The sequence below is a fragment of the Coregonus clupeaformis genome, chromosome 1 (assembly GCF_020615455.1).
Source record: "Coregonus clupeaformis isolate EN_2021a chromosome 1, ASM2061545v1, whole genome shotgun sequence".
Taxonomy (NCBI): Eukaryota; Metazoa; Chordata; class Actinopteri; order Salmoniformes; family Salmonidae; genus Coregonus; species Coregonus clupeaformis.
Window position 1 is genome coordinate 4,493,301 of NC_059192.1, and position 27,301 is coordinate 4,520,601.

Genomic DNA, 27,301 nt, shown 5'->3' on the forward strand with positions numbered 1-27,301 from the left:
ATAACAGCCTCCACTCTTCTGGGAAGGCTTTCTACTAGATGTTGGAACATTGTTGCGGGGACTTGCTTCCATTCAGCCACAAGAGCATTAGTGAGGTTGGGCACTGATGTTGGGCGATTAGGCCTGGCTCGCAGTCGGCGTTCCAATTCATCCCAAAGGTGTTCGATGGGGTTGAGGTCAGGGCTCTGTGCAGGCCAGTCAAGTTCTTCCACACCGATCTCGACAAACCATTTCTGTATGGACCTCGTTTTGTGCACGGGGGCATTGTCATGCTGAAACAGGAAAGGGCTTTCCCCAAACTGTTGCCACAAAGTTGGAAGCACAGAATCGTCTAGAATGTCATTGTATGCTGTAGCGTTAAGATTTAGCTTCACTGGAACTAAGGGGCCTAGCCCAAACCATTATTCCTCCTCCACCAAACTTTACAGTTGGCACTATGCATTGGGGCAGGTAGCGTTCTCCTGGCATCCGCCAAATCCAGATTAGTCTGTCGGAAAGCCAGATGGCGAGGCGTGATTCATCACTCCACTGCTCCAGAGTCCAAAGGCGGTGAGCTTTACACCACTCCAGCCGACGCTTGGCATTGCGCATGGTGATCTTAGGCTTGTGTGCGGCTGCTCGGCCATGGAAACCCATTTCATGAAGCTCCCGACAAAAAGTTATTGTGCTGACGTTGCTTCCAGAGGCAGTTTGGAACTCGGTAGTGAGTGTTGCAACAAAGGACAGACGATTATTTACGCGCTATGCGCTTCAGTACTCGGCGGTCCCGTTCTGTGTGGCCTACCACTTCGAGGCTGAGCCGTTGTTGCTCCTAGACGTTTCCACTTCACAATAACAGCACTTCCAGTTGATCAGGGCAGCTCTAGCAGGGCAGAAATTTGATGAACTGACTTGTTGGAATGGTGGCATCCTATGATGGTACCATGTTGAAAGTTACTGAGCTCTTCAGTAAGGCCATTCTACTGCAAATGTTTGTCTATGGAGATTGCATGGCTATGTGCTCTATTTTATACACCTGTCAGCAACGGGAGTGGCTGAAATAGCAGAATCCACTAATTTGAAGGAGTGTCCACATACTTTTGTATATATAGTGTATATGATATTTTCATCACAATGGCAGCTGAAGATGTAGATTTCCTGGTCTCTCGTAACATACAGTGGGGAAAAAAAGTTTTTAGTCAGCCACCAATTGTGCAAGTTCTCCCACTTAAAAAGATGAGAGAGGCCTGTAATTTTCATCATAGGTACACGTCAACTATGACAGACAAATTGAGATTTTTTTCTTCCAGAAAATCACATTGTAGGATTTTTTATGAATTTATTTGCAAATTATGGTGGAAAATAAATATTTGGTCACCTACAAACAAGCAAGATTTCTGGCTCTCACAGACCTGCAACTTCTTCTTTAAGAGGCTCCTCTGTCCTCCACTCGTTACCTGTATTAATGGCACCTGTTTGAACTTGTTATCAATATAAAAGACACCTGTCCACAACCTCAAACAGTCACACTCCAAACTCCACTATGACCAAGACCAAAGAGCTGTCAAAGGACACCAGAAACAAAATTGTAGACCTGCACCAGGCTGGGAAGACTGAATCTGCAATAGGTAAGCAGCTTGGTTTGAAGAAATCAACTGTGGGAGCAATTATTAGGAAATGGAAGACATACAAGACCACTGATAATCTCCCTCGATCTGGGGCTCCACGCAAGATCTCACCCCGTGGGGTCAAAATGATCAAAAGAACGGTGAGCAAAAATCCCAGAACCACACGGGGGGGACCTAGTGAATGACCTGCAGAGAGCTGGGACCAAAGTAACAAAGCCTACCATCAGTAACACACTACGCCGCCAGGGACTCAAATCCAGCAGTGCCAGACGTGTCCCCCTGCTTAAGCCAGTACATGTCCAGGCCCGTCTGAAGTTTGCTAGAGTGCATTTGGATGATCCAGAAGAGGATTGGGAGAATGTCATATGGTCAGATGAAACCAAAATATAACTTTTTTGGTAAAAACTCAACTCAGTCGTGTTTGGAGGACAAAGAATGCTGAGTTGCATCCAAAGAACACCATACCTACTGTGAAGCATGGGGGTGGAAACATCATGCTTTGGGGCTGTTTTTCTGCAAAGGGACCAGGACGACTGATCCGTGTAAAGGAAAGAATGAATGGGGCCATGTATCGTGAGATTTTGAGTGAAAACCTCCTTCCATCAGCAAGGGCATTGAAGATTAAACGTGGCTGGGTCTTTCAGCATGACAATGATCCCAAACACACCGCCCGGGCAACGAAGGAGTGGCTTCGTAAGAAGCATTTCAAGGTCCTGGAGTGGCCTAGCCAGTCTCCAGATCTCAACCCCATAGAAAATCTTTGGAGGGAGTTGAAAGTGTTGCCCAGCGACAGCCCCAAAACATCACTGCTCTAGAGGAGATCTGCATGGAGGAATGGGCCAAAATACCAGCAACAGTGTGTGAAAACCTTGTGAAGACTTACAGAAAACGTTTGACCCGTGTCATTGCCAACAAAGGGTATATATCAAAGTATTGAGAAACTTTTGTTATTGACCAAATACTTATTTTCCACCATAATTTGCAAATACATTCATTAAAAATCCTACAATGTGATCTTCTGGAAAAAAATATCTCATTTTGTCTGTCATAGTTGACGTGTACCTATGATGAAAATTACAGGCCTCTCTCATCTTTTTAAGTGGGCGAACTTGCACAATTGGTGGCTGACTAAATACTTTTTTTCCCCACTGTACATGTAGAAGAAGCTGACCAGCACACGTTGGTTCTGGTTTCTGAGATTACAGAATTCCAGGGTCATTTCAAACAACTGAGAACTCAGCATGTAATCATGCTCCATCTTACCAGAACTCTCCGTCCTCCATCTTTAGATGCAGGTCCTCTCTCTCAGATGGGTCCAACTCATCCCACTCAGGAGAACTGGACACAGACAGGGAGTTAAGAACAGAGCAATCGATCAATTAAATAAACAATCAATCAGCCAATTAAATAAACAATCAATCAGCCAATTAAATAAACAATCAATCAGCTACACATAGGGAGACAAGAACCGACCAATAGTATCCTGAGAAACAGAATCTATTACAATCTACGACAGAAACTTCATGAATGTGTAAGCAAAAGATTAGGTTTGTGGTGAAACTCTGGGGTTAGTGCCAGGTTAGGTTGTAAATATGTTGTTGTGAATGTGGACCTAGTAGGGGGTTCTGTTTAAGCTCACTTGTCACTCCAGGCGCCGGTCCACTCCACCTGTCCCCAGGGGTTCCTCACCCTGATCAATCTCTCCGTCTGACCCTGGTAATCTACCTGGAGCAGGACAGAATCAGACACATGCAGTTCAACAATAAACACATAGTAGAAACACTGACACTAGAGACAGAGACCAGGGAGACCAGGGTCTGACTTACCTCTGGACCAGGGTTCCCAAGCAGGGTCTGAAGACCCAGATACACCGGAGTCAGACTCGGGTAAAACCAAGCTTCCTGGTCTAGTCTATTTAACCTACCTTCTTCAGGCCGGTGACTGAGTAAGCATGACCTTTCACCAGCTTCTTGAACGTCACAGACTCCATGTCAAAGGCACTGGTGATCTGTAGTTACAAAATATATAAATCAGAAGAATACAAGACCCCTATGATATCAGGATGTATTGACTACAATGTTCATGTTATAAATGATGTAAGTTCATGATAACGTTGTTCAAAAATGTAGGTACATTAAACTATCCCCCAGGGCCGTATTCATAAGGCACCAAAACAGAAGAAAACGGACAGGAATAGAGAGGGACTACCTGGAGATGTTCAATAAACAACTGCTTGAATTTTTTTTTAATGTTGAAAAACATTTTAAAATCGATGTGCCCCAATGAATGAGACCCTGGTGTTTTTGACAGGACCAGAGGAGGAGGGGACTCACGTCGATGGAGCAGCCCAGCAAGGAGCCTCTGTCCAGGGCTTTGCTGATGATCCTGTACAGGTCCCGTGGTGCCTTACGGAGCTCGTACATCTCAGACACACCACCGGTGAAGTCCTCAAACCCTTCTGTGGTGCTGCCTCCAGACAGAGCCTCGTATGAACCATTCAGCCTGAGAGTGACAGTAGAAACACATTTATCAGGTCAGTATCATCGTCTATGAACATAGTGCAGAGACAATATAAGTGCATGGATATACACACGTAACGTACAATGAGATCCAAAAGTATTGTTTTGGCTCTGTACTCCAGCTCTTTGGATTTGAAATGATACAATGACTATGAGGTTAAAGTGCAGACTGTCGGCTTTAATTTGAGGGTATTTTCATCCATATCGGGTGAACTGTTTAGAAATGACAGCACTTTTTGTACATAGTCCAAAAGTTTTGGGACAAATTCCCTCATACTGTATGTGTATTAAAGTAGTTAAACGTTTAGTATTTGGTCCCATATCCTAGCACTCAATGATTACATTAATGTGGATGCTAGCATTATTACGGATAATCCTGATAATCCATTCAGGATTATCCGTTGTTAATCAGGGTAGCATCCACATTAATGTAGAAGTGTTTAGAAACATATTCTATTACATACAATAAAAGTGACTCCAAAATGACACAATACATTATTTACCATACACAATACAGTCATTTGTATTGGGCAAAAAATTATCTGAAACACAACCAAAACAAACAGCAAATGCATCCAACAACTTTGTAGAGTCACAAGCTTGATGTAATCATTGCGTGCTGGGAATATGGGACCAACTACTAAACTTTTGACTATACTGAACAAAAATATAAATGCAACATGCAACAATTTCAATGATTTTACTAAGTTACAGTTCATATAAGGAAATCAGTCAATTGAAATAAATTCATTAGGCCCTAATCTATGGATTTCACATGACTGGGCAAGGGGCGCAGCCATGGGTGGGACTGGGAGGGCATAGGCCCACCCACTTGGGATCAAGGCCCACCCACTGGGGAGCAAGGCCCAGCCAATCAGAATGAGTTTTTCCTCACAAAAGTGCTTTATACAGACAGAAATACACCTCAATTTCATCAGCTGTCCGGGTGGCTGGTCTCAGATGATCCTGCAGGTGAAGAAGCCGGATGTGGAGGTCCTGGGCTGGCGTGGTTACACGTGGTCTGCGGTTGTGAGGCTGGTTGGACGTACTGTCAAATTCTCTAAAACGACGTTGGAGGCGGTTTATGGTAGAGAAATTAAGATTAAATTCTCTGGCAACAGCTCTGGTGGACCTTCCTGCAGTCAGCATGCCAAGTGCACGCTCCCTCAAAACTTGAGACATCTGTGGCATTCTGTTCCCCTAAAATGGGGGGGGGGGACTATGTACAAAATATGCTGTCATTTCTAAACAGTTCACCCGATACGGATGAAAATACCCTCAAATTAAAGCCGACAGTCTGCACTTTAACCTCATAGTCATTGAATCATTTCAAAATCCAAAGTGCTGGAGTACAGAGCCAAAACAATAAAAAATGGGTCACTGTCCCAATACTTGTGGAGCTCACTGTAGATGTATACACGATGAAGTCTATATGGCAGAGAGAGTGTTAATATGATCAACACACATATGGGTCCTGATTCAAAGCACTAAATAGGGAATAAGGTGGAATTTGGGACGCAGACCAGGCCTTTGTTGACATACTTGGCGTAGGCAACAAACAATAGGTAGCTTAGCATAAACCATGTATGTATTATGGTGCTGTATCTTAGCATAAACCATGTATTATGGTGCTGTATCGTAGCATAAACCATGTATGTATTATGGTGCTGTAGCTTAGCATAAACCATGTATTATGGTGCTGTATCTTAGCATAAACCATGTATGTATTATGGTGCTGTATCTTAGCATAAACCATGTATTATGGTGCTGTATCTTAGCATAAACCATGTATGTATTATGGTGCTGTATCTTAGCATAAACCATGTATTATGGTGCTGTATCTTAGCATAAACCATGTATGTATTATGGTGCTGTAGCTTAGCATAAACCATGTATGTATTATGGTGCTGTATCTTAGCATAAACCATGTATTATGGTGCTGTAGCTTAGCATAAGCCATGTATTATGGTGCTGTATCTTAGCATAAACCATGTATGTATTATGGTGCTGTATCTTAGCATAAACCATGTATTATGGTGCTGTATCTTAGCATAAACCATGTATGTATTATGGTGCTGTAGCTTAGCATAAACCATGTATGTATTATGGTGCTGTATCTTAGCATAAACCATGTATTATGGTGCTGTAGCTTAGCATAAACCATGTATGTATTATGGTGCTGTATCTTAGCATAAACCATGTATGTATTATGGTGCTGTATCTTAGCATAAACCATGTATTATGGTGCTGTAGCTTAGCATAAACCATGTATGTATTATGGTGCTGTAGCTTAGCATAAACCATGTATGTATTATGGTGCTGTATCTTAGCATAAACCATGTATTATGGTGCTGTATCTTAGCATAAACCATGCTGTATCTTAGCATAAACCATGTATGTATTATGGTGCTGTATCTTAGCATAAACCATGTATTATGGTGCTGTATCTTAGCATAAACCATGTATTATGGTGCTGTATCTTAGCATAAACCATGTATTATGGTGCTGTAGCTTAGCATAAACCATGTATGTATTATGGTGCTGTATCTTAGCATAAACCATGTATGTATTATGGTGCTGTATCTTAGCATAAACCATGTATTATGGTGCTGTATCGTAGCATAAACCATGTATGTATTATGGTGCTGTAGCTTAGCATAAACCATGTATTATGGTGCTGTATCTTAGCATAAACCATGTATGTATTATGGTGCTGTATCTTAGCATAAACCATGTATTATGGTGCTGTATCTTAGCATAAACCATGTATGTATTATGGTGCTGTATCTTAGCATAAACCATGTATTATGGTGCTGTATCTTAGCATAAACCATGTATGTATTATGGTGCTGTAGCTTAGCATAAACCATGTATGTATTATGGTGCTGTATCTTAGCATAAACCATGTATTATGGTGCTGTAGCTTAGCATAAGCCATGTATTATGGTGCTGTATCTTAGCATAAACCATGTATGTATTATGGTGCTGTATCTTAGCATAAACCATGTATTATGGTGCTGTATCTTAGCATAAACCATGTATGTATTATGGTGCTGTAGCTTAGCATAAACCATGTATGTATTATGGTGCTGTATCTTAGCATAAACCATGTATTATGGTGCTGTAGCTTAGCATAAGCCATGTATTATGGTGCTGTATCTTAGCATAAACCATGTATGTATTATGGTGCTGTATCTTAGCATAAACCATGTATTATGGTGCTGTATCTTAGCATAAACCATGTATGTATTATGGTGCTGTAGCTTAGCATAAACCATGTATGTATTATGGTGCTGTATCTTAGCATAAACCATGTATTATGGTGCTGTATCTTAGCATAAACCATGTATTATGGTGCTGTAGCATAGCATAAACCATGTATGTATTATGGTGCTGTATCTTAGCATAAACCATGTATGTATTATGGTGCTGTATCTTAGCATAAACCATGTATTATGGTGCTGTATCTTAGCATAAACCATGTATTATGGTGCTGTATCTTAGCATAAACCATGTATTATGGTGCTGTAGCTTAGCATAAACCATGTATGTATTATGGTGCTGTATCTTAGCATAAACCATGTATGTATTATGGTGCTGTATCTTAGCATAAACCATGTATTATGGTGCTGTATCTTAGCATAAACCATGTATTATGGTGCTGTAGCTTAGCATAAACCATGTATTATGGTGCTGTATCTTAGCATAAACCATGTATTATGGTGCTGTATCTTAGCATAAACCATGTATTATGGTGCTGTATCGGTAGGGGTGAGGAGAGGGACGGCAGCAAAACTGTTACATGCGCATAAAGGTGTTTCCACCGCCATTTCTCATATAATACACTGCTCAAAAAAATAAAGGGAACACTTAAACAACATATCCTAGATCTGAATGAATGTTTCTGAATGAAACAAGTCAAAATGAGGCTCAGTAGTGTGTGTGACCTCCATGTGCCTGTATGACCTCCCTACAACGCCTGGGCATGCTCCTGATGAGGTGGCGGATGGTCTCCTGAGGGATCTCTTCCCAGACCTGGACTAAAGCATCCGCCAACTCCTGGACAGTCTGTGGTGCAACGTGGCGTTGGTGGATGGAGCGAGACATGATGTCCCAGATGTGCTCAATTGGATTCAGGTCTGGGGAACGGGCGGGCCAGTCCATAGCATCAATGCCTTCCTCTTGCAGGAACTGCTGACACACTCCAGCCACATGAGGTCTAGCATTGTCTTGCATTAGGAGGAACCCAGGGCCAACCGCACCAGCATATGGTCTCACAAGGGGTCTGAGGATCTCATCTCGGTACCTAATGGCAGTCAGGCTACCTCTGGCGAGCACATGGAGGGCTGTGCGGCCCCCCAAAGAAATGCCACCCCACACCATGACTGACCCACCCCCAAACCGGTCATGCTGGAGGATGTTGCAGGCAGCAGAACGTTTTCCACGGCGTCTCCAGACTCTGTCACGTCTGTCACATGTGCTCAGTGTGAACCTGCTTTCATCTGTGAAGAGCACAGGGCGCCAGTGGCGAATTTGCCAATCTTGGTGTTCTCTGGCAAATGCCAACGTCCCTGCACGGTGTTGGGCTGTAAGCACAACCCCCACCTGTGGACGTCGGGCCCTCATACCACCCTCATGGAGTCTGTTTCTGACCGTTTGAGCAGACACATGCACATTTGTGGCCTGCTGGAGGTCATTTTGCAGGGCTCCGGCAGTGCTCCTCCTGCTCCTCCTTGCACAAAGGCGGAGGTAGCAGTCCTGCTGCTGGGTTGTTGCCCTCCTACGGCCTCCTCCACGTCTCCTGATGTACTGGCCTGTCTCCTGGTAGTGCCTCCATGCTCTGGACACTACGCTGACAGACACAGCAAACCTTCTTGCCACAGCTCGCATTGATGTGCCATCCTGGATGAGCTGCACTACCTGAGCCACTTGTGTGGGTTGTAGACTTCGTCTCATGCTACCACTAGAGTGAAAGCACCGCCAGCATTCAAAAGTGACCAAAACATCAGCCAGGAAGCATAGGAACTGAGAAGTGGTCTGTGGTCACCACCTGCAAAACCAGTCCTTTATTGGGGGGTGTCTTGCTAATTGCCTATAATTTCCACCTGTTGTCTATTCCATTTGCACAACAGCATGTGACATTTATTGTCAATCAGTGTTGCTTCCTAAGTGGACAGTTTGATTTCACAGAAGTGTGATTGACTTGGAGTTACATTGTGTTGTTTAAGTGTTCCCTTTATTTTTTTGAGCAGTGTATTATGGTGCTGTATCTTAGCATAAACCATGTATGTATCATGGTGCTTCATCTTACTTGGCGTAGGCCTTCTCCAGCAGGGCGCTCCAGAACTCATTGCCCTCGGCTGAGTGAACGAACATGAGCTCTCCATCCTTCGTTGGCAGCCGGTCATCAATCACCACGTCCACCCACTCACCAAACTGCCAGAACTGAAGAGGACCACAATCAAGCTTTAAGGGATTAACCAACTTCATTTGGGTAGAAAAACACTGACCACAGCGGTCTCAATTCAAAAATGGTGATCTTAACTTCCTGCCTTCAAGGTCCTCTGTAACTGGATAAAAAAAGAGTCTGCTAAATGGCATAAATGAGAAATGCTAACTCAAAAAGGCAGCATTCTTGTGGATTGAGACAGACCCTTAGTCTCGCAAGTCACAGTAGACCTCAAGTCACATGATTAGTAATAATATATTATCAGTCACCTGATGTACATGTCCATCTATATTAAGATTGACAACATCACAATGCTCATATTCTAAGCAGTGATTCAAATATTGACTGAATATTAATGATCCCTGTTCAACTGACTCCTACAAACATTTACATTGCATTTTAGCAGACGCTCTTATCCAGAGCGACTTACAGTTAGTGAATGCATACATTATTTTTTATTTAATTTTTTCCTACCCCCTGTGGGAATCGAACCCACAACCCTGGTGTTGCAAACGCCATGCTCTACCAACTGAGCTACATCCCTGCCGGCCATTCCCTCCCCTACCCTGGACGACGCCGGGCCAATTGCGCGCCGCCCCATGGGTCTCCCGGTCGCGGCCAGCTACGTCAGAGCCTGGATTCGAACCAGGATCTCTAGTGGCACAGCTAGCACTGCGATGCAGCGCCTTAGACCACTGCGCCACTCGGGACACTTAAGAAGGAAAAGAAGGATGTTCATTACGGGTCAATCATTTCAGCCACTAAGGGATGAATAAAGGTTTGTGAATTTAATATAAAGGAATTGCCTTGCCGATGGCCCTAAAGCAGGGAGGGAAAATTGGTTATTTTTCCTTGCCATCAAAATTTGCTAAAAATAGTCCTCTATCCATCGTTTTTGGAATTTCCGATGCTCCCTGACTGTCTAGTGATTATTAGCAAGCTGGACAGTCAAGAAACTGTATGAATATAGGTCCATTATCATTTCTACACAGTTTCGATTTGGTTTTATGCATTTTAAAGTACATATTATATTATTTACTCAAACCACCCGCGGGCCGGATTGGACCCCCATGCCCTAAAGGATGCTTTAACCCTGCAAGTATGTTTTGTTTACATGTAACCTGACAGGAAGAATAGGCTATTGATACATGGAGTGTCTGTGTGTGTGTGTGTGTGTGTGTGTGTGTGTGTGTGTGTGTGTGTGTGTGTGTGTGTGTGTATACCTGAAAGTGGAAGATCCCAGCGTAGTCCTCTTGGAAGGACTGACCATGAGGGACCACTCGGTGGAGCAGCCTCTCATTGAGGGTTAGAGAGGCTATGGCTGCTAGGAGCCAGCAATCACCTGGTGGAGGGAGGGAGGGACGGAGAGAAGGGAGAAAGAGGCGGAGGGAGAGAGGGAGTGTGGGGAGAAGGAAGGGGAGGGAGGGAGGGAGGGACGGAGAGAAGGGAGAAAGAGGGGGAGGGAGAGAGGGAGTGTGGGGAGAAGGAAGGGGGAGGGAGGGAGGGAGGGGGGAGGAAGGGAGGGACGGAGAGAAGGGAGAAAGAGGGGGAGGGAGAGAGGGAGTGTGGGGAGAAGGAAGGGGAGGGAGGGAGGGAGTAGGAGGGCGAGACAGATAGACAGATAGACAGAGAGAGAGATTGTTGCAATCATTTAACTAGAATGTCCAGCAGGTGGAGTGTGTACCAGGCTGTGCTTGTGAATGGATGTCAGCCAGGGCGAACCCATCTCTGGTCCAGGGCCAACCCAGCTCTGGTCCAGGGCCAACCCAGCTCTGGACCAAGGCCAACCCAGCTCTGGACCAAGGCCAACCCAGATCTGGTCCAGGGCCAACCCAGCTCTGGACCAGGGCCAACCCAGCTCATCATCATTCATTATGATAAGTAGCCTATACTAGAGAAATGTGAAGTTTGAAATGAAATAAATGTGCTAATATGGGTGATTGTTAATTGATTGATACAACCAACTAGTATTAGTAGCTTGACCACAAACCTAAGGGCTCTTTTAAAATGTAACCAGTGCAACCATTGTAGAAATATTGCACAGAAAAAGTATTTTGTTGACACCAGCTTCCAAAATGGAGTATTACGTCAAGCATTTCATTAACTGCAAACCCACTCATGTCATCTATAGATTGGAATGTCCACAGTGCAAGGTGTTCTACATTGGACGGACAAAGAGACGCCTTCAAGGCAGCTTAGCGGAACACAGGTACGCCATACGGGGTAGGCAATGAACACTACCCCATGGCAAGGCACTACAAGTCCTTACACCATGGTGACCCTGGCTCCCTACAAGCTATGGGTATTGATCATATTCCGGCCTCTATTAGAAAAGGGGACCGTCTGAAACAGTTAAACCAAAGGGAAAGTTTTTGGATTTACAAACTACAGGCCACTAAATACCCTGGTTTAAATGAAGATATGGATTTCTCACCCTTCCTGTAGGGTTGTGATAGGTCCATTTGCTGCCGTCTAGTGGACATTGTGCTCAATTGCCCTCAGCTACGTTTAGACTGTTGTTGTTCATGTTTTGCTGGTGTCTAGTGTACTATGGAATATATTGCTGATTTTTGACACTTTTCCCAGTCATATTTAAGGTTAGAACTACCTTTCTAAGTGTTCTGATACTTCTAACTTGGAGTTGTATTTGTATGATAACACAGTTACAGTATTTCACTTTTTAATGTGTATATTATTGCTTACTAGGTGTGTCCAATCAACTTTGTAACCACTCCCTCTTCAAATTAGGGCTAATTGGAAAAGAGGACATTGTATTATTTCTTTGTACTCCCTGACGAAGGCCATGCAGCCGAAACGCGTCCGAATTTCTTTTTTTAAACCTTGTTTCTATTGAACATACCATACTAATAAAGGCATTTTAATTAATTATATGAAGAGTGCCTTTGATGACCAATTCACCCCTTTGACCAAAGAGCACCTTCTGTCTACCAACATCTACTACTGTGTACCTTAGTAGCGCTTCCCTTCCTCCTCTTTCTACTAGTATTAGTAGTAGTTTAAAGGATAATAACAAATAAAAATAAACGATGGTGCACATTAATGAGCTAATGAGGCGCGATTTCGCCTGGCATAGAAAATGTGCTCTCTCGTCAGGACACTGTTGTTCAGAGGAGCTAGCCAACAACACAGCTAACACAATCACTTCAAACTGAAGCTGGAAAGACAGCAAACTAGCTGCACTTCGTTTCGTTTTACCTTTTTTCAATGTACCTTTCTTTGTATATATCCATAAAAATTATGCTGATTCATGATTTCGACTGGCTGAGAAAAGCTGCTTATACAAATCTCAGCTGTTGAAAACTAAATGTTAGTCCAAAAGAAATGTGAGATAATGTGTAGATGCTTTTTATAGTGGAGATCAAGTTTATAAATTGCCTGGCTGGGCTGATGAGACAGTGGATTGCGCAGTCAGGTGGAACGGAGTAAATAGGCATTTTAACGTCATAGATTTAGCCGGCGGTAACTTGTGGAATAGTCACCTGCTGGAATGCGGTTTTAACCAATCAGCATTCAGGATTAGATCCACCCGTTGTATAATTAGCTAGAGAAGTACCCAATAGCAACCATCACCTGCTGTAGCCATTAACACAGTCTCAATCTTCAGCGCTAACCCGCTTCACCTGGAGCATGCTGGGGCATTATTAGAACTCCCTCACTACCGTAGCTAAGCAACCTCCTATACAGCCACAGTCTGGGTATTAGTAGAACGTTGGCCAATCAGAACTCACCCAGAGCTACTCTCTGGCCAATTAGAACTCATGTAGAGCTCCCTGGCCAATCAGAACTCAGAGAGCTTGTCCCTGGCCAATCACAACTCGCCCAGAGGTAGTCCCTGGCCAATCAGAAGTCTCCCAGAGCTAGTCCCTGGCCAATCAGAACTCACCTAGAGCTCCCTGGCAGATGTCTGTTCTGGTAGCTCCTCCCAGGATGAATTGAGGGTCATCTGTCAGCTCCTGGAGGGAAGGACAGGGGAGGGGATGATTAGATTAGACTATGGCAAGAGTCATTTACAGTAGACTGTTAGGGAGAGGGACTGCACAGCAAACAGACATTCTTAGATTGTCTTTTTCCTATTGATCTTCTAAAAATTCTCACAATTGCATTTACCTGTGAGAGTATCAACTTAATTTACAATACATTTACAGGTATAACATTTATAGTATTTCTATCTCTGTAACTGATGCTTCTAGTTTTTCTGACAGCTGAGCATATCTGGCTCTTGAGCAATTCTAGAACATACGGTGCATTCGGAAATGATTAAGACCTCTTCCCTTTTTCCACATTTTGTTACGTTACAGCCTTATTCTAAAATCTATTAAATACATTAACACAATACCCCATAATGACAAAGCAAAAACAGGTTTTTAGAAATGTTTGCAAATGTATTAAAAATTTAAAACTGAAATAGCTTATTTACATAAGTATTTAGACCCTTTGCTATTAAACTCTAAATTTAGCTCCGGTGCATCCTGTTTCCATTGATCATCCTTGAGATGTTCCTACGTCTTGATTGGAGTCCACCTGTGGTCAATTCAATTGATTGGACATGATTTGGAAAGGCATATACCTGTCTATATAAGGTCCCACAGTTTTTTATTTCACCTTTATTTCACCAGGTAAGCCAGTTGAGAACAAGTTCTCATTTAGAACTGCGACCTGGCCAAGATAAAGCAAAGCAGTGCGATAAAAACAACAACAACACAGAGTTACATATGAATGAAGAGACCTGAAAATAGATGTGCAGCGACGCTCCCAATCCAACCTGACGGGGCTTGAGAGGATCTGCAGAAAAGAATGGGAGAAACTCCCCAAATACAGGTGTGCCAAGCTTGTAGCGTCATACCCAAGAAGACTTGAGACTGTAATCGCTGCCAAAGGTACTTCAACAAAGTATATATATATTTTTAGATTTGCTAAAATTTCTAAAAACCTGTTTTTGCTTTGTCATTATGGGATATTGTGTGTAGATTGATGAGGGGAAAAAACTATTTAATCAATTTTAGAATAAGGCTGTAACGTAATAAAATGTGGAAAAAGTCAAGGGATCTGAATACTTTCCGAATGCACTGTATGGAACTCAGGTAAACAAGTGGCACATCTAGGAAGTGGTCAGAGGAAGCCTGGTCAACAACTGCACTGACTGGTCTTTACTGGACTGGTCTTTACTGGTCTTTACTGGACTGGTCTTTACTGGTCTTTACTGGACTTTACTGGTCTTTACTGGACTGGTCTTTACTGGTCTTTACTGGACTGGTCTTTACTGGTCTTTACTGGACTTTACTGGTCTTTACTGGACTGGTCTTTACTGGACTTTACTGGACTGGTCTTTACTGGACTGGTCTTTACTGGACTGGTCTTTACTGGTCTTTACTGGACTGGTCTTTACTGGACTTTACTGGTCTTTACTGGACTGGTCTTTACTGGACTTTACTGGACTGGTCTTTACTGGACTGGTCTTTACTGGTCTTTACTGGACTGGTCTTTACTGGTCTTTACTGGACTGGTCTTTACTGGACTGGTCTTTACTGGTCTTTACTGGACTGGTCTTTACTGGTCTTTACTGGACTGGTCTTTACTGGTCTTTACTGGACTGGTCTTTACTGGTCTTTACTGGACTGGTCTTTACTGGTCTTTACTGACTGGTCTTTACTGGTCTTTACTGGACTGGTCTTTACTGGACTGGTCTTTACTGGACTGGTCTTTACTGGACTGGTCTTTACTGGACTGGTCTTTACTGGTCTTTACTGGACTGGTCTTTACTGCTTCCTGTCTGTACTTCAGAGGAGGTTGGTGGCACCTTAATTGGGGAGGACGGGATCGTGGTAATGGCTGGAGCAGAATCAGTGGAACGGTATCAAATGCATCAAACACATGGTTTCCATGGTGACGCCATTCCATTCACTCCGATCCAGACATTATTATGAGCCGTCCTCCCCTCAGCAGCCCTCCACTGCTCTACTTGTCCCCCTGCTGCCAGTCGGTCCCACATGCCACGCTTAGCAGCAGCTATGCTACAGTCTAGACTGGCAGTATAACTGTTCAGCAGTGCACTGTACTACAACAACACAGATCGACCTTAAGGTTTCTGTCTCCACATGCCAGCCATACAACAGCTGCAGGAGCAGGGTGTGACAGGTATGCAGCATGTGGTCTAGAGTGGCTAGCAGTCTTACAACAACATGGATCCACCTAAACTAGATCTGAAAAATGAACTGCCCTGTGCTAGAATGGTGACAGGTGCAGGGCGTGACAGAGGCCATGTTCGACAGCATAAAAACTGTGATGTATCATGGGTAAATTTTACCCCTTCTTCTCCATAGGGTTTTCAGCGGTTAAGCTTCGCCCACAGTTGTCTCTCTCTCTCTCTCTCTCTCTCTCTCTCTCTCTCTCTCTCTCTCTCTCTCTCTCTCTCTCTCTCTCTCTCTCTCTCTCTCTCTCTCTCTCTCTCTCTCTCTCTCTCTCTCTCTCTCTCTCTCTCTCTCTCTCTCTCTCTCTCTCTCTCTCTCTCTCTCTCTCTCTCTCTCTCTCTCTCTCTCTCTCTCTCTCTCTCTCTCTCTCTCTCTCTCTCTCTCTCTCACCCACCCACCCCCACCGTGGGTCTCATCCATTCCACGTCCCTGGTCTTGGCGGAGAAGGGGGCCAGTTCTTTGAAGCCCAGAGAGGGAGCCTTGGCTAGGAAGGATGGGTCCTCAAACAGACACCCCGTCTCCAGACACTCCTGCCTCAAAGCCTCATAGTCCTGGTTGAATTAATTGAATAAACATAACACATAATGTACATCAATAAATACAGCAACAAGATGTGCATTTGATTTTGAAAGCATTAATCAGATCTTGAATGATTAAATAGTTATTTCCAAAGTGGTCCTCGATGGTAAATAAATAACATAAAAGACGAGGCCATGTCCCAAATGGTACCCTACTCCCTATGGGCCCTGGACAAAAGCAGTGCACTATATAGTGGATAGGGTGCCATTTGGAACACACTTAATAGGGTGCCATTTGGAAGACACTAAATAGGGTGCCATTTAAAACACACTTAATAGGGTGCCATTTGGAACACAATTAATAGGGTGCCATTTGGAACAGACTTAATAGGGTGCCATTTGGAACACACTTAATAGGGTGCCAGTTGGAACACACAAATAGGGTGCCATTTGGAACACACTTAATAGGGTGCCATTTGGAACACACTTAATAGGGTGCCATTTAAAACACACTTAATAGGGTGCCAGTTGGAACACACAAATAGGGTGCCATTTGGAACACACTTAATAGGGTGCCATTTGGAACACACTTAATAGGGTGCCAGTTGGAACACACAAATAGGGTGCCATTTGGAACACACTTAATAGGGTGCCATTTAAAACACACTTAATAGGGTGCCATTTGGAACACAATTAATAGGGTGCCATTTGGAACAGACTTAATAGGGTGCCATTTGGAACACACTTAATAGGGTGTCATTTGGAACACAAAATTGGGTGCCATTTGGAACACACTTAATAGGGTGCCATTTGGAACACACTTAATAGGGTGCCATTTGGAACACAATAAATAGGGTGCCATTTGGAATACACACAAAGTTACAAAACAAAACCATTACAAACAAACAAACAAACTGACCTGGTTAAGGAAGGGGACGGCGTGATCGTTGGAGCCCATTCCCTCGGCTCGCAGCCTGCTGGTGGCTATGCTAGCAGAGATTCCCCCTGACATACTTTCACAGGACAGGACATAGAGTGAGCTTCAAAAGTATTGGGACAGTGAACCCTTTGTTGTTGTTTTGGCTCTGTACTCAGCTCTTTGGATTTGAAATGATGCAATGACTATGAGGTATTTTTCATCCATATCGGGTGAACCGTTTAGAAATTACAGCACATTTTGTACATAGTCCCCCCTATTTTAGGGGATCAAACATATTTGGACAAATTCACTTATATGTGTATTAAAGTAGTCAAAAGTTAAGTATTTGGTCCCATATTCCTAGCACTCAATGATTACATTAATGTGGATGCTAGCATTGTTACGGATAATCCTGAATGAATCGTGAATAATGATACAGATGCAGAAATATCATACCCCCAAGACATGCTAACCTCCCCTGTTATATTAACGGTGAGAGGTTAGCATTTGGGGGTATGATATTTGTGCATCTGTAACTTTCTCACTCATCATTATTCACGATTTTAATTCTGAATTATCCGTAATCATGGTAGCATCCACATGAATGTAGAAGTGTTTAGAAAAAATATTATATTCTTATTTACAATAAAAAGTGACTCCAAAATGACACAAACATTATTTATCATTCATTTCTATTGGGCACAAAATAATCTGAAACACGACCAAAAACAAACAGCAAATGCATCCAACAAAGCTTGATGTAGTCATTGCGTGCTAGGAACATGGAACCAAATACTTAACTTTTTACTACTTTAATACACACATAAGTGAGTTTGTCCCAAAGTGCTGGAGTACAGAGACAAAGTATTTTTTAAAATGTGTCACTGTCCCAATACTTTCGGAGCTCAGTGTCAGTAAGAGGCCTGGGTTGGTGGTGCAGTGATCCATCTGCAATACATGGCACTGCAACCAACAGCAGCGGAGAGATCTCTGCTGACAAAACTGGATCCGAACAGGGTATTAAATGCTGCAGTGCACAGGCCGCAACCTGGGTTCAAATACTATTCAATATTCATTTTAAATACTTTAGCTGGGCTTGATTGAGCTCGTCTGTTGCAAGGGAACCGACGGAGTAGTCGTACAACCGAAAACCCCCTCACCCACCTGGCCCTCCAGGCGAGCCTAAAGCTAACGCACAAAGTATTTAAAATATTTGGATTAGTGTTTGAACCCAGGTCTGGGACAGGCACAGGGGGTAGGTATAAATAGCTAAGCTAACAGCAGAGAAGCACACTGACACGAAGGCTGCAGCACAGCAACCATCCATTCCAGCCTGTCTGTGTTTGTTTGTTGATCACTTGTTTGCTGTTTTACTAGTGATCTGTGTTTGTCTATTCTGACAGTTTTTCTACCAATGAACCTCTGGTCTTGTGATCTGTCTGTAAGCTTGTTATAGATTCTTCAGCTGACCTTTCTCACCAGCAGTGAGTCAGAGATGTTTCAGAAAGGTGGATCTGTCATCGACTACTCTGGCCTTCCTACCAGCAGTGAGTCAGAGATGTTTCAGAAAGGTGGATCTGTCATTGACTACTCTGGCCTTCCCACCAGCAGTTGAGTCAGGGAGGTTTCAGAAAGGTGGATCTGTCATCGACTACTCTGGCCTTCCTACCAGCAGTGAGTCACAGATGTTTCAGAAATATTTCCTCACTGCTCAGAGCTCTGATAACAGTTCCTGCTGAACATGCCTGAACACTGACTGTTCATTCATTGGTGTGTAATAACTCAGCTATTAAACAGAGTAATATATCTATTAGCTAGTAGTCCATACTGTACAACTTCATAGAAACCTCTGGGGACTTTTACCCTGATTATGGTAGAGTTATGAAAATATCCTGATTATGGTAAAAAAAATAAGCCAGACAAAATCAAGCAAACAAAGTTAATGGAAACAGTATTGACCAATCAAGAGAGCTAGGGTTCTAGAGCTAGGGTTCTAGAGCTAGGGTTCTAGAGCTAGGGTGCTAGAGCTAGGGTTCTAGAGCTAGGGTTCTAAAGCTAGTGTGCTAGGTGCTAGAGCTAGGGTGCTAGGTGTTAGAGCTAGGGTTCTAGAGCTAGGGTGCTAGGTATTAGAGCTAGGGTTCTAGAGCTAGGGTGCTAGGTATTAGAGCTAGGGTTCTAGAGCTAGGGTGCTAGGTATTAGAGCTAGGGTTCTAGAGCTAGGGTGCTAGGTATTAGAGCTAGGGTTCTAGAGCTAGGGTGCTAGGTGTTAGAGCTAGGGTGCTAAGTGTTAGAGCTAGGGTGCTAAGTGTTAGAGCTAGGGTGCTAAGTGTTAGAGCTAGGGTGCTAGGTGTTAGAGCTAGGGTGCTAAGTGTTAGAGCTAGGGTGCTAAGTGTTAGAGCTAGGGTGCTAGGTGTTGGGGTAATCTTATTCCCAGACACTTCCGCCCAAATGCGCGATGAGTCTGGTGGACCAACGTGTCAAACTTGGCCTTCGTTAGCCAATACAGAAAGCTGGGTGAAGCTCCCGGAGCATAGGCAGTAATTGGCTTAATCTACCAACCAATCATCTCCCACAACACCTTCCCCCTAACCCTCCCCACGCCTCGCAGTCGTGTGATTCGCTAAAATTAAGTAATGACAAATCAGAAGGTCACTCCCATAGAATTCTATGGTCACTCCTACTAAGGCCAACTTTGAATGGTTGATATCCCATGTTTATATGCACTGTGTTCAATAGCCTGTGGACAAGGTTAGGGTTAGGGTGAAATGGGAGACAGAGACAAGCAATATCTAACACCTCTAACAAGCCAGTAGACTCTCCCCCCCAAAAAAAATGCATAGAACATCAACAAAGAGAGATGAAAAGCTGATACCTTGAGTCTATGAGCAGGCTGCGGAGGAATGAGAGAAAGGATTCATGTATGTAACCGATATACCAAAGTCACACAATATGCACTTTAGAAACAGGGTTTAGGCTATTGCTTTCAGAAACTTTAGGGCACCACCTTGAAAAATAACACTTTAGACCAAAAAACTGTCACTTGAAGCTGACAGTTGTCTTGTCAAGGAGAAATAGGTGGAGGGATTGTTGGTAGTGTGGAGAAATCCTGGGTCTGGCCCTGGGGCACTTCACTATTGTTCTCTCTCTTTCCTCAGAGTAGGCCTCGCCCTCTCTCCCCCCTCCCCTCTCTAACTGAACAAGACCTGGAACCCTGGCCAAGGGTTGTCCCAGAGAACTACATAAGTAGTAGTAATCAGGACATTTGTACTGTGTTACGCAGTTTCATTTGATATCAATACATTACTGTACTGTGTTACGCAGTTTCATTTGATATCAAAACATTACTGTGCTGTGTTACGCAGTTTCATTTGATATCCAAACATTACTGTACTGTTTTAGGCAGTTTCATTTGATATCAATACATTACTGTACTTTGTTACGCAGTTTCATTTGATATCAAAACATTACTGTACTGTTTTAGGCAGTTTCATTTGATATCAAAACATTACTGTACTGTTTTAGGCAGTTTCATTTGATATCAATACATTACTGTACTGTTTTAGGCAGTTTCATTTGATATCAAAACATTACTGTACTGTTTTAGGCAGTTTCATTTGATATCAATACATTACTGTACTGTTTTAGGCAGTTTCATTTGATATCAAAACATTACTGTACTGTTTTAGGCAATGTGAACTCCTCATTCTGTGTGGGAGAAGAAAAATATAGATTATCTCTCTCCCAATTCAATTCAATGGACTTTATTGGCATGGGAAACATATGTTTACATTGCCAAAGCAAGTGAAATAGATAAGAACAGTAAACATTACACTCACAAAAGTTCTCTCTCTCTCTCTCTCTCTCTCTCTCTTACCCTTAATGGAAACTCTAATATAAACATTAAACAACGTGGACAACCCCAGGAGTGTTTAGTATGCCAAAACTGTTCTCAAACACTTGCCTGGCATTCTAATGAGAGAGAGAGAGAGAGAGAGGGTCGCCTGGGAAGCAGCAGGTCATCTGAGTGAGTAGACTGACTGCCATAAATCCAGGAAGGTGGGGAGGGAATCTGAAAGGATGCGTCCCAAATATCACCCTACTCCCTATGGACTTTGGTCAAAAGTAGTGCACTACATAGGGAATAGGGTGCCATTCTCTGGTCTAAAGTAGTGCACTATATAGGGAATAGGGTGCCATTTGGGATGCCAGCTGAGTCACATAGAGAGGACTCTGTTCTGCAGGGAGGAATCAAACGTATCTAAACTACAGCATCATAAAATGACTTGTTATAGACAGTTACAAGCAGAATCAATGTTGTGTTAGTGCTTGACTTGGGCCGGATCTCTCTAGAACTGGATACCGCCACCTCAAATGTTCTACTGTTTGAGTTCCTGCACCTCTTATAGAATGTTAGCTCAAAAGTATTGCAGATTTCCTGCACCTAAATATAAATGGTACCGGCACATTAAAATGAGAACTGACACCTATTTCAGTCCAAGGCAAAAACTGAGTGCATGTGCATTCTGTTTTTGTCTGAAAGAAACAAACCATCAGGTTTTTAACCCTGCCCCCGTCCAGTGTGTGTGTGTGTGTGTGTGTGTGTGTGTGTGTGTGTGTGTGTGTGTGTGTGTGTGGGAATATCCCTCTCCTCAGGGACATAAGGTCAGAATGTGAGAGTGAGACTCAGGCTAGTTGCACTCACTATGACCCAAAGTCTCTCCATTCTCAGAGAACAGCTGATTCATGCAGTGCCGGACTCAACTTCAACAATGCTCCAAAACAACTAGAGATGAGCCTCTCATCCACAGAACTATGCTTCTCATACCCCAGTGGGCTCCTCAGTCATAACAAACTAGTGTGGAGGACACGTGTCAGGTTCAAACAAAATAAAGAGCATTTTTTCAGAGCAACATTACATGTGCAAAGTGTCTTGTGCAAAGTGTCTTCTAAAGTGATGTATTTATAACTTTTTATAAATTCCCCTAGTGTGGTTTTGTTCCAGATTAGCGAAATATTAACTCTGAGTTCAGAACTATTTGTAATTTTCTTCAGTTGAATTTAAATCATGCTCAGTTCAAAGTTTACAGTGTTAAAATGTACGTAAAAATGTATGCGCACATGACTGTAAGTCGCTTTGGATAAAAGCGTCTGCTAAATGGGATATTATTATTATTATTATTATTATTAAACTGATTAAAGATGCATGGGTTGATTACCCTAGGTTACTTTGAGGCATTATTTTGTCGCGCAAATGGTTAACTTCTGGCTTATTGCAGATGCATAACCTAGTTGACATGGCAGGTTATTTAATAAATTAATGGTGTACCGAAAACAATAATTTGTTACATTGTAACGATTACAGAACCATTCTTGGAAATGTAGCAAGCCTAGTGTACGGTGGCCTTCTGGAAAGATATTGCGGAGCTACGGCAAACCGAAAATACCATGCACTCTCTCTGAATAGAGATGTCACTTAGAAACCACGACAACACTGAGCACTCACCACTTTGAAGACAACTTCGATGTTTTTTTTGTAGTTACGTGACAGACTGCCAGTTCACTAAACAATCGCTTAAATCTCGGTACTGGGCGGGGGTGTTGAACGTAGCGGTGGTGGTGCAACGGCAGTAGCGCAGGTTCCGTGCGTATGGTCAATAGGCCTCCTAGCGCGCCGGTAAAGCCCAACCCCGTCCGTCGGGGGAGGGGCGCATGGACCATCTCAAAGCTGGCCACATGCACCGTGCGCGTATAGAACTAAAGGCTAAAGATACAAGTTCCAAATAAAACAGCCAGTGCAAGACACTAGAATAATAATGGTGTTTATTAGACTATAAAAAAGGCTTTTCTTTTCAGAACAAGACACAAAATTAGCAACAGCAGTCTGCATAAAAGGATTGGAACTATGTGATACATTTATCAGAAAAATATAATCTGTAGCAACTTTCAATAAGCTTATCTAATAAAACAAATAAAGCTTTAAAACAGGACGTGATGTAATACAGTGTTTTCAAAAGAAATGTCTATAAAAAGGCACTTTGGTTTAATAGCATGTTATGCAGAGAGCTCTCTTGTGCTGCTGGCTTCAAAATGGGTTTTATTGTGGAGCGTAAAGTCTACAGATTTGCACACCTCTTTTTATGTGCTGCTGTGTTCTAGATCATGGTGAATGACAACCACTGAAAATAGAAATGGAACGCAACAATACATTAGAACTGAAAAACAACAACAACAACAACAACATTAAAGCTGTCTTTATGAGTTGATTACGTAAGTTGAAAGTTCTCACCTGATGGAAATCCAATTCAATAGAGCCAGTACCAGCCGTGTCAATCTTCATGAAGACTCCTGCGGGGGTTGAGAGAGGTACAGGTGTAAGTGTTTATAACATAACACTCTGATCACAGAGTTAACTCTCCACATAACCCACACTGCAAAACAGGAAGAGGACGCTGCTGCTTGCTTTCACTTGTTTGCATACAGCTATGAATGAATGTACATTATATTACGACATATTTATACCTCCTAAAATCAATATCTCTGGAAAGTAAAACTGTCTGCTTGTAATCCTGAGCTGAAATGAAATAAATAAAATAAGAAAAGTATGCCGCTTACAACCCCCCCAAAAGTAACATAAAAAAAGGTACAGTCTGCAATATTTACTGCTGTTACACTCCATGGCCATCACATCTTTATAGGAAAATAAGTGCTGGTGGGGATGCCGTTTGCCTGAAACACAAATTCAGGATTGTGGCTTTGAGACAAGACGTCATTGTACTTACTGAACATCATCTCCAGCCGCAAGATGCAGGCAACAAAGTTATCAAAGTTGATGGTCATGTCAGCCTCTCCATACCGGGCAACCAGAATCTGGTGGATGGCGTTGTTCAGACTGAAACCTGGTATAAGACAGATTATACAGTGGGGTCCCAAATGATTGACAGCCTTGATAAAGATCAGTAATAATGACTGTATAAAATACATTATTCAAATACTAAGCTATATTGTATGCTCCAAAAAAAATTTGGGAAATTATATTATTTTATACTAATACAATTGCTCAGAGAAAGAGATTTTGGTTTAACAAGTAATACTTTCTTTCTCAAAAATAGGTAGGGGCCAAAATTATTGACACCCTTAAAGATTCTTATAAATAAAGCAGTGAAAAGTTTAGTATTTGGTCCCATATTCATAGCACGTAATGACTACATCAAGCTTGTGACTCTACACACTTGTTGGATCCATTTGCAAATACAAAGAAGAGTAAATAATGTAGTGCCATACTGTTTACATACATTTGAGTCATATGCTCTTATCCAGAGCAAAACCTGAACTTATTTAGGCTTGCTATAACAAAGGGGTTGAATACCCATATACTTCCTGCTAGCAGATACCTATAGACTTCCTGCTAGCAGATACAGTGAGGGAAAAAAGTATTTGATCCCCTGCTGATTTTGTATGTTTGCCCACTGACAAAGATATGATCAGTCTATAATTGCAATGGTAGGTATATTTGAACAGTGAGAGACAGAATAACAACCAAAAAAATCCAGAAAAACACATGTCAAAAATGTTATAAATTGATTTGCATTTTAATGAGGGAAATAAGTATTTGACCCCCTCTCAATCTGAAAGATTTCTGGCTCCCAGGTGTCTTTTATACAGGTAACGAGCTGAGATTAGAAGCACACTCTTAAAGGGAGTGCTCCTAATCTCAGTTTGATACCTCTATAAAAGACACCTGTCCACAGAAGCAATCAATCAATCAGATTCCAAACTCTCCACCATGGCCAAGACCAAAGAGCTCTCCAAGGATGTCAGGGACAAGATTGTAGACCTACACAAGGCTGGAATGGGCTACAAGACCATCGCCAAGCAGCTTGGTGAGAAGGTGACAACAGTTGGTGTGATTATTCGCAAATGGAAGAAACACAAAATAACTGTCAATCTCCCTCGGCCTGGGGCTCCATGCAAGATCTCACCTTGTGGAGTTGCAATGATCATGAGAACAGTGAGGAATCAGCCCAGAACTACACGGGAGGATCTTGTCAATGATCTCAAGGCAGCTGGGACCATAGTCACCAAGAAAACAATTGGTAACATACTACGCCGTGAAGGACTGAAATCCTGAAGCGCCCGCAAGGTCCCCCTGCTCAAGAAAGCACATATACAGGCCCGTCTGAAGTTTGCCAATGAACATCTGAATGATTCAGAGGAGAACTGGGTGAAAGTGTTGTGGTCAGATGAGACCAAAATCGAGCTCTTTGGCATCAACTCAACTCGCCGTGTTTGGAGGAGGAGGAATTCTGCCTATGACCCCAAGAACACCATCCCCACCGTCAAACATGGAGGTGGAAACATTATGCTTTGGGGGTGTTTTTCTGCTAAGGGGACAGGACAACTTCACCGCATCAAAGGGACGATGGACGGGGCCATGTACTGTCAAATCTTGGGTGAGAACCTCCTTCCCTCAGCCAGGGCATTGAAAATGGGTCGTGGATGGGTATTCCAGCATGACAATGACCCAAAACACATGGTCAAGGCAACAAAGGAGTGGCTCAAGAAGAAGCACATTAAGGTCCTGGAGTGGCCTAGCCAGTCTCCAGGCCTTAATCCCATAGAAAATCTGTGGAGGGAGCTGAAGGTTCGAGTTGTAAAACGTCAGCCTCGAAACCTTAATGACTTGGAGAAGATCTGCAAAGAGGAGTGGGACAGAATCCCTCCTTAGATGTGTGCAAACCTGGTGGCCAACTACAAGAAACGTCTGACCTCCGTGATTGCCAACAAGGGTTTTGCCACCAAGTACTAAGTCATGTTTTGCAGAGGGGTCAAATACTTATTTCCCTCATTAAAAATGCAAATCAATTTATAACATTTTTGACATGCGTTTTTCTGGATTTTGTTGTTAGTCTGTCCCTCACTGTTCAAATAAACCTACCATTAAAATTATAGACTGATCATGTCTTTGTCAGTGGGCAAACGTACAAAGTCAGCAGGGGATCAAATACTTTTTTCCCTCACTGTACCTATAGACTTCCTGCTAGCAGATACCTATATACTTCCTGCTAGCAGATACCTATAGACTTCCAGTCATTGTGCTAACGCTAGTTTATTGCCAAAATCCCTTTAACCTTCAATAACAACCACATCCTATTCTTGTCATCTTTTGCCAATGAGTGTATTCATCCTACATACAGTGCATTCGGAAAGTATTCAGAACCCTTGACTTTTTCCACATTCTGTTACGTTACAGCCTTATTCTAAAATTGATTAAATTGTTTTTTTACTCAGTACTTTGTTGTAGCAGCTTTGGCAGCGATTACAGCCTCAAGTCTTCTTGGGTATGACGCTACAAGCTTGGCACACCTGTATTTGGGGAGTTTCTCCCATTCTTCTCTGCAGATCCTCTCAAACTCTGTCAGGTTGGACGGGGAGCGTTGCTACACAGCTATTTTCAGGTCCCTCCAGAGATGTTCGATCGGGTTCAAGTCCGGGTTCTGGCTGGGCCACTCAAGGACATTCAGACTTACATTTTACATGTACATTTTAGTCATTTAGCAGACGCTCTTATCCAGAGCGACTTACAGTTAGTGAGTGCATCCATTTTTCATACTGGCTCTCTGTGGGAAACTTTTGAGACTTGTCTCAAAGCCAGTCCTGCATTGTCTTGGCTGTGTGCTTAGGGTCGTTGTCCTGTTGGAGGGTGAACCTTCGCCCTAGTCTGAGGTCCTGAGTGCTCTGGAGCAGGTTTTCATCAAGGAACTCTCTGTACTTTGCTCCGTTCATCTTTCCCTCGATCCTGACTAGTCTCCCAGTCCCAGCCGCAGAAAAACATCCCCACAGCATGATGCTGCCACACCATGCTTCACCGTAGGGATGGTGCCAGGTTTCCTCCAGATGTGAACCTTGGCATTCAGGCCAAAGAGTTCAATCTTGGTATCATCAGACCAGAGAATCTTGTTTCTCATGGTCTGAGAGTCATTTAGGTGCCTTTTGGCAAACTCCAAGCAGGCTGTCATGTGCCTTTTACTGAGGAGTGGCTTTCTTCTGGCCACTACCATAAAGGCCTGATTGGTGGAGTGA

At 43.0% G+C, this 27,301-nt stretch overlaps 2 protein-coding genes across 3 annotated transcripts in view; both read right to left on the bottom strand.

Moving 5' to 3' along the window:
• LOC121580075 (calpain-1 catalytic subunit) overlaps positions 1 to 22,876 on the bottom strand; it is a 35,855-nt gene extending 12,979 nt beyond the window's left edge. The window contains exons 1-11 of one of the 2 annotated variants that reach the window (XM_041895225.2): positions 22,725 to 22,876; positions 20,094 to 20,111; positions 17,222 to 17,315; positions 16,189 to 16,335; positions 13,480 to 13,549; positions 10,799 to 10,917; positions 9,438 to 9,571; positions 3,941 to 4,109; positions 3,532 to 3,615; positions 3,247 to 3,332; positions 2,871 to 2,945 (exon numbers count right to left, since the gene is read on the bottom strand). In XM_041895225.2, the coding sequence (XP_041751159.1) occupies positions 2,871 to 2,945; positions 3,247 to 3,332; positions 3,532 to 3,615; positions 3,941 to 4,109; positions 9,438 to 9,571; positions 10,799 to 10,917; positions 13,480 to 13,549; positions 16,189 to 16,335; positions 17,222 to 17,314 (977 nt within the window). In that variant the 5' untranslated portion in view covers position 17,315; positions 20,094 to 20,111; positions 22,725 to 22,876. The remainder of the gene's footprint in view (positions 1 to 2,870; positions 2,946 to 3,246; positions 3,333 to 3,531; positions 3,616 to 3,940; positions 4,110 to 9,437; positions 9,572 to 10,798; positions 10,918 to 13,479; positions 13,550 to 16,188; positions 16,336 to 17,221; positions 17,316 to 20,093; positions 20,112 to 22,724) is intronic. The other variant, XM_041895161.2, reaches the window with a different exon arrangement.
• A 148-nt stretch (positions 22,877 to 23,024) lies between these two features.
• LOC121580650 (calpain-2 catalytic subunit) overlaps positions 23,025 to 27,301 on the bottom strand; it is a 44,042-nt gene continuing 39,765 nt past the window's right edge. Inside the window, exons 18-20 of the mRNA XM_045224594.1 lie at positions 24,001 to 24,117; positions 23,508 to 23,566; positions 23,025 to 23,397 (exon numbers count right to left, since the gene is read on the bottom strand). Coding sequence (XP_045080529.1) covers positions 23,374 to 23,397; positions 23,508 to 23,566; positions 24,001 to 24,117 — 200 coding nt within the window. The 3' untranslated portion in view covers positions 23,025 to 23,373. The remainder of the gene's footprint in view (positions 23,398 to 23,507; positions 23,567 to 24,000; positions 24,118 to 27,301) is intronic.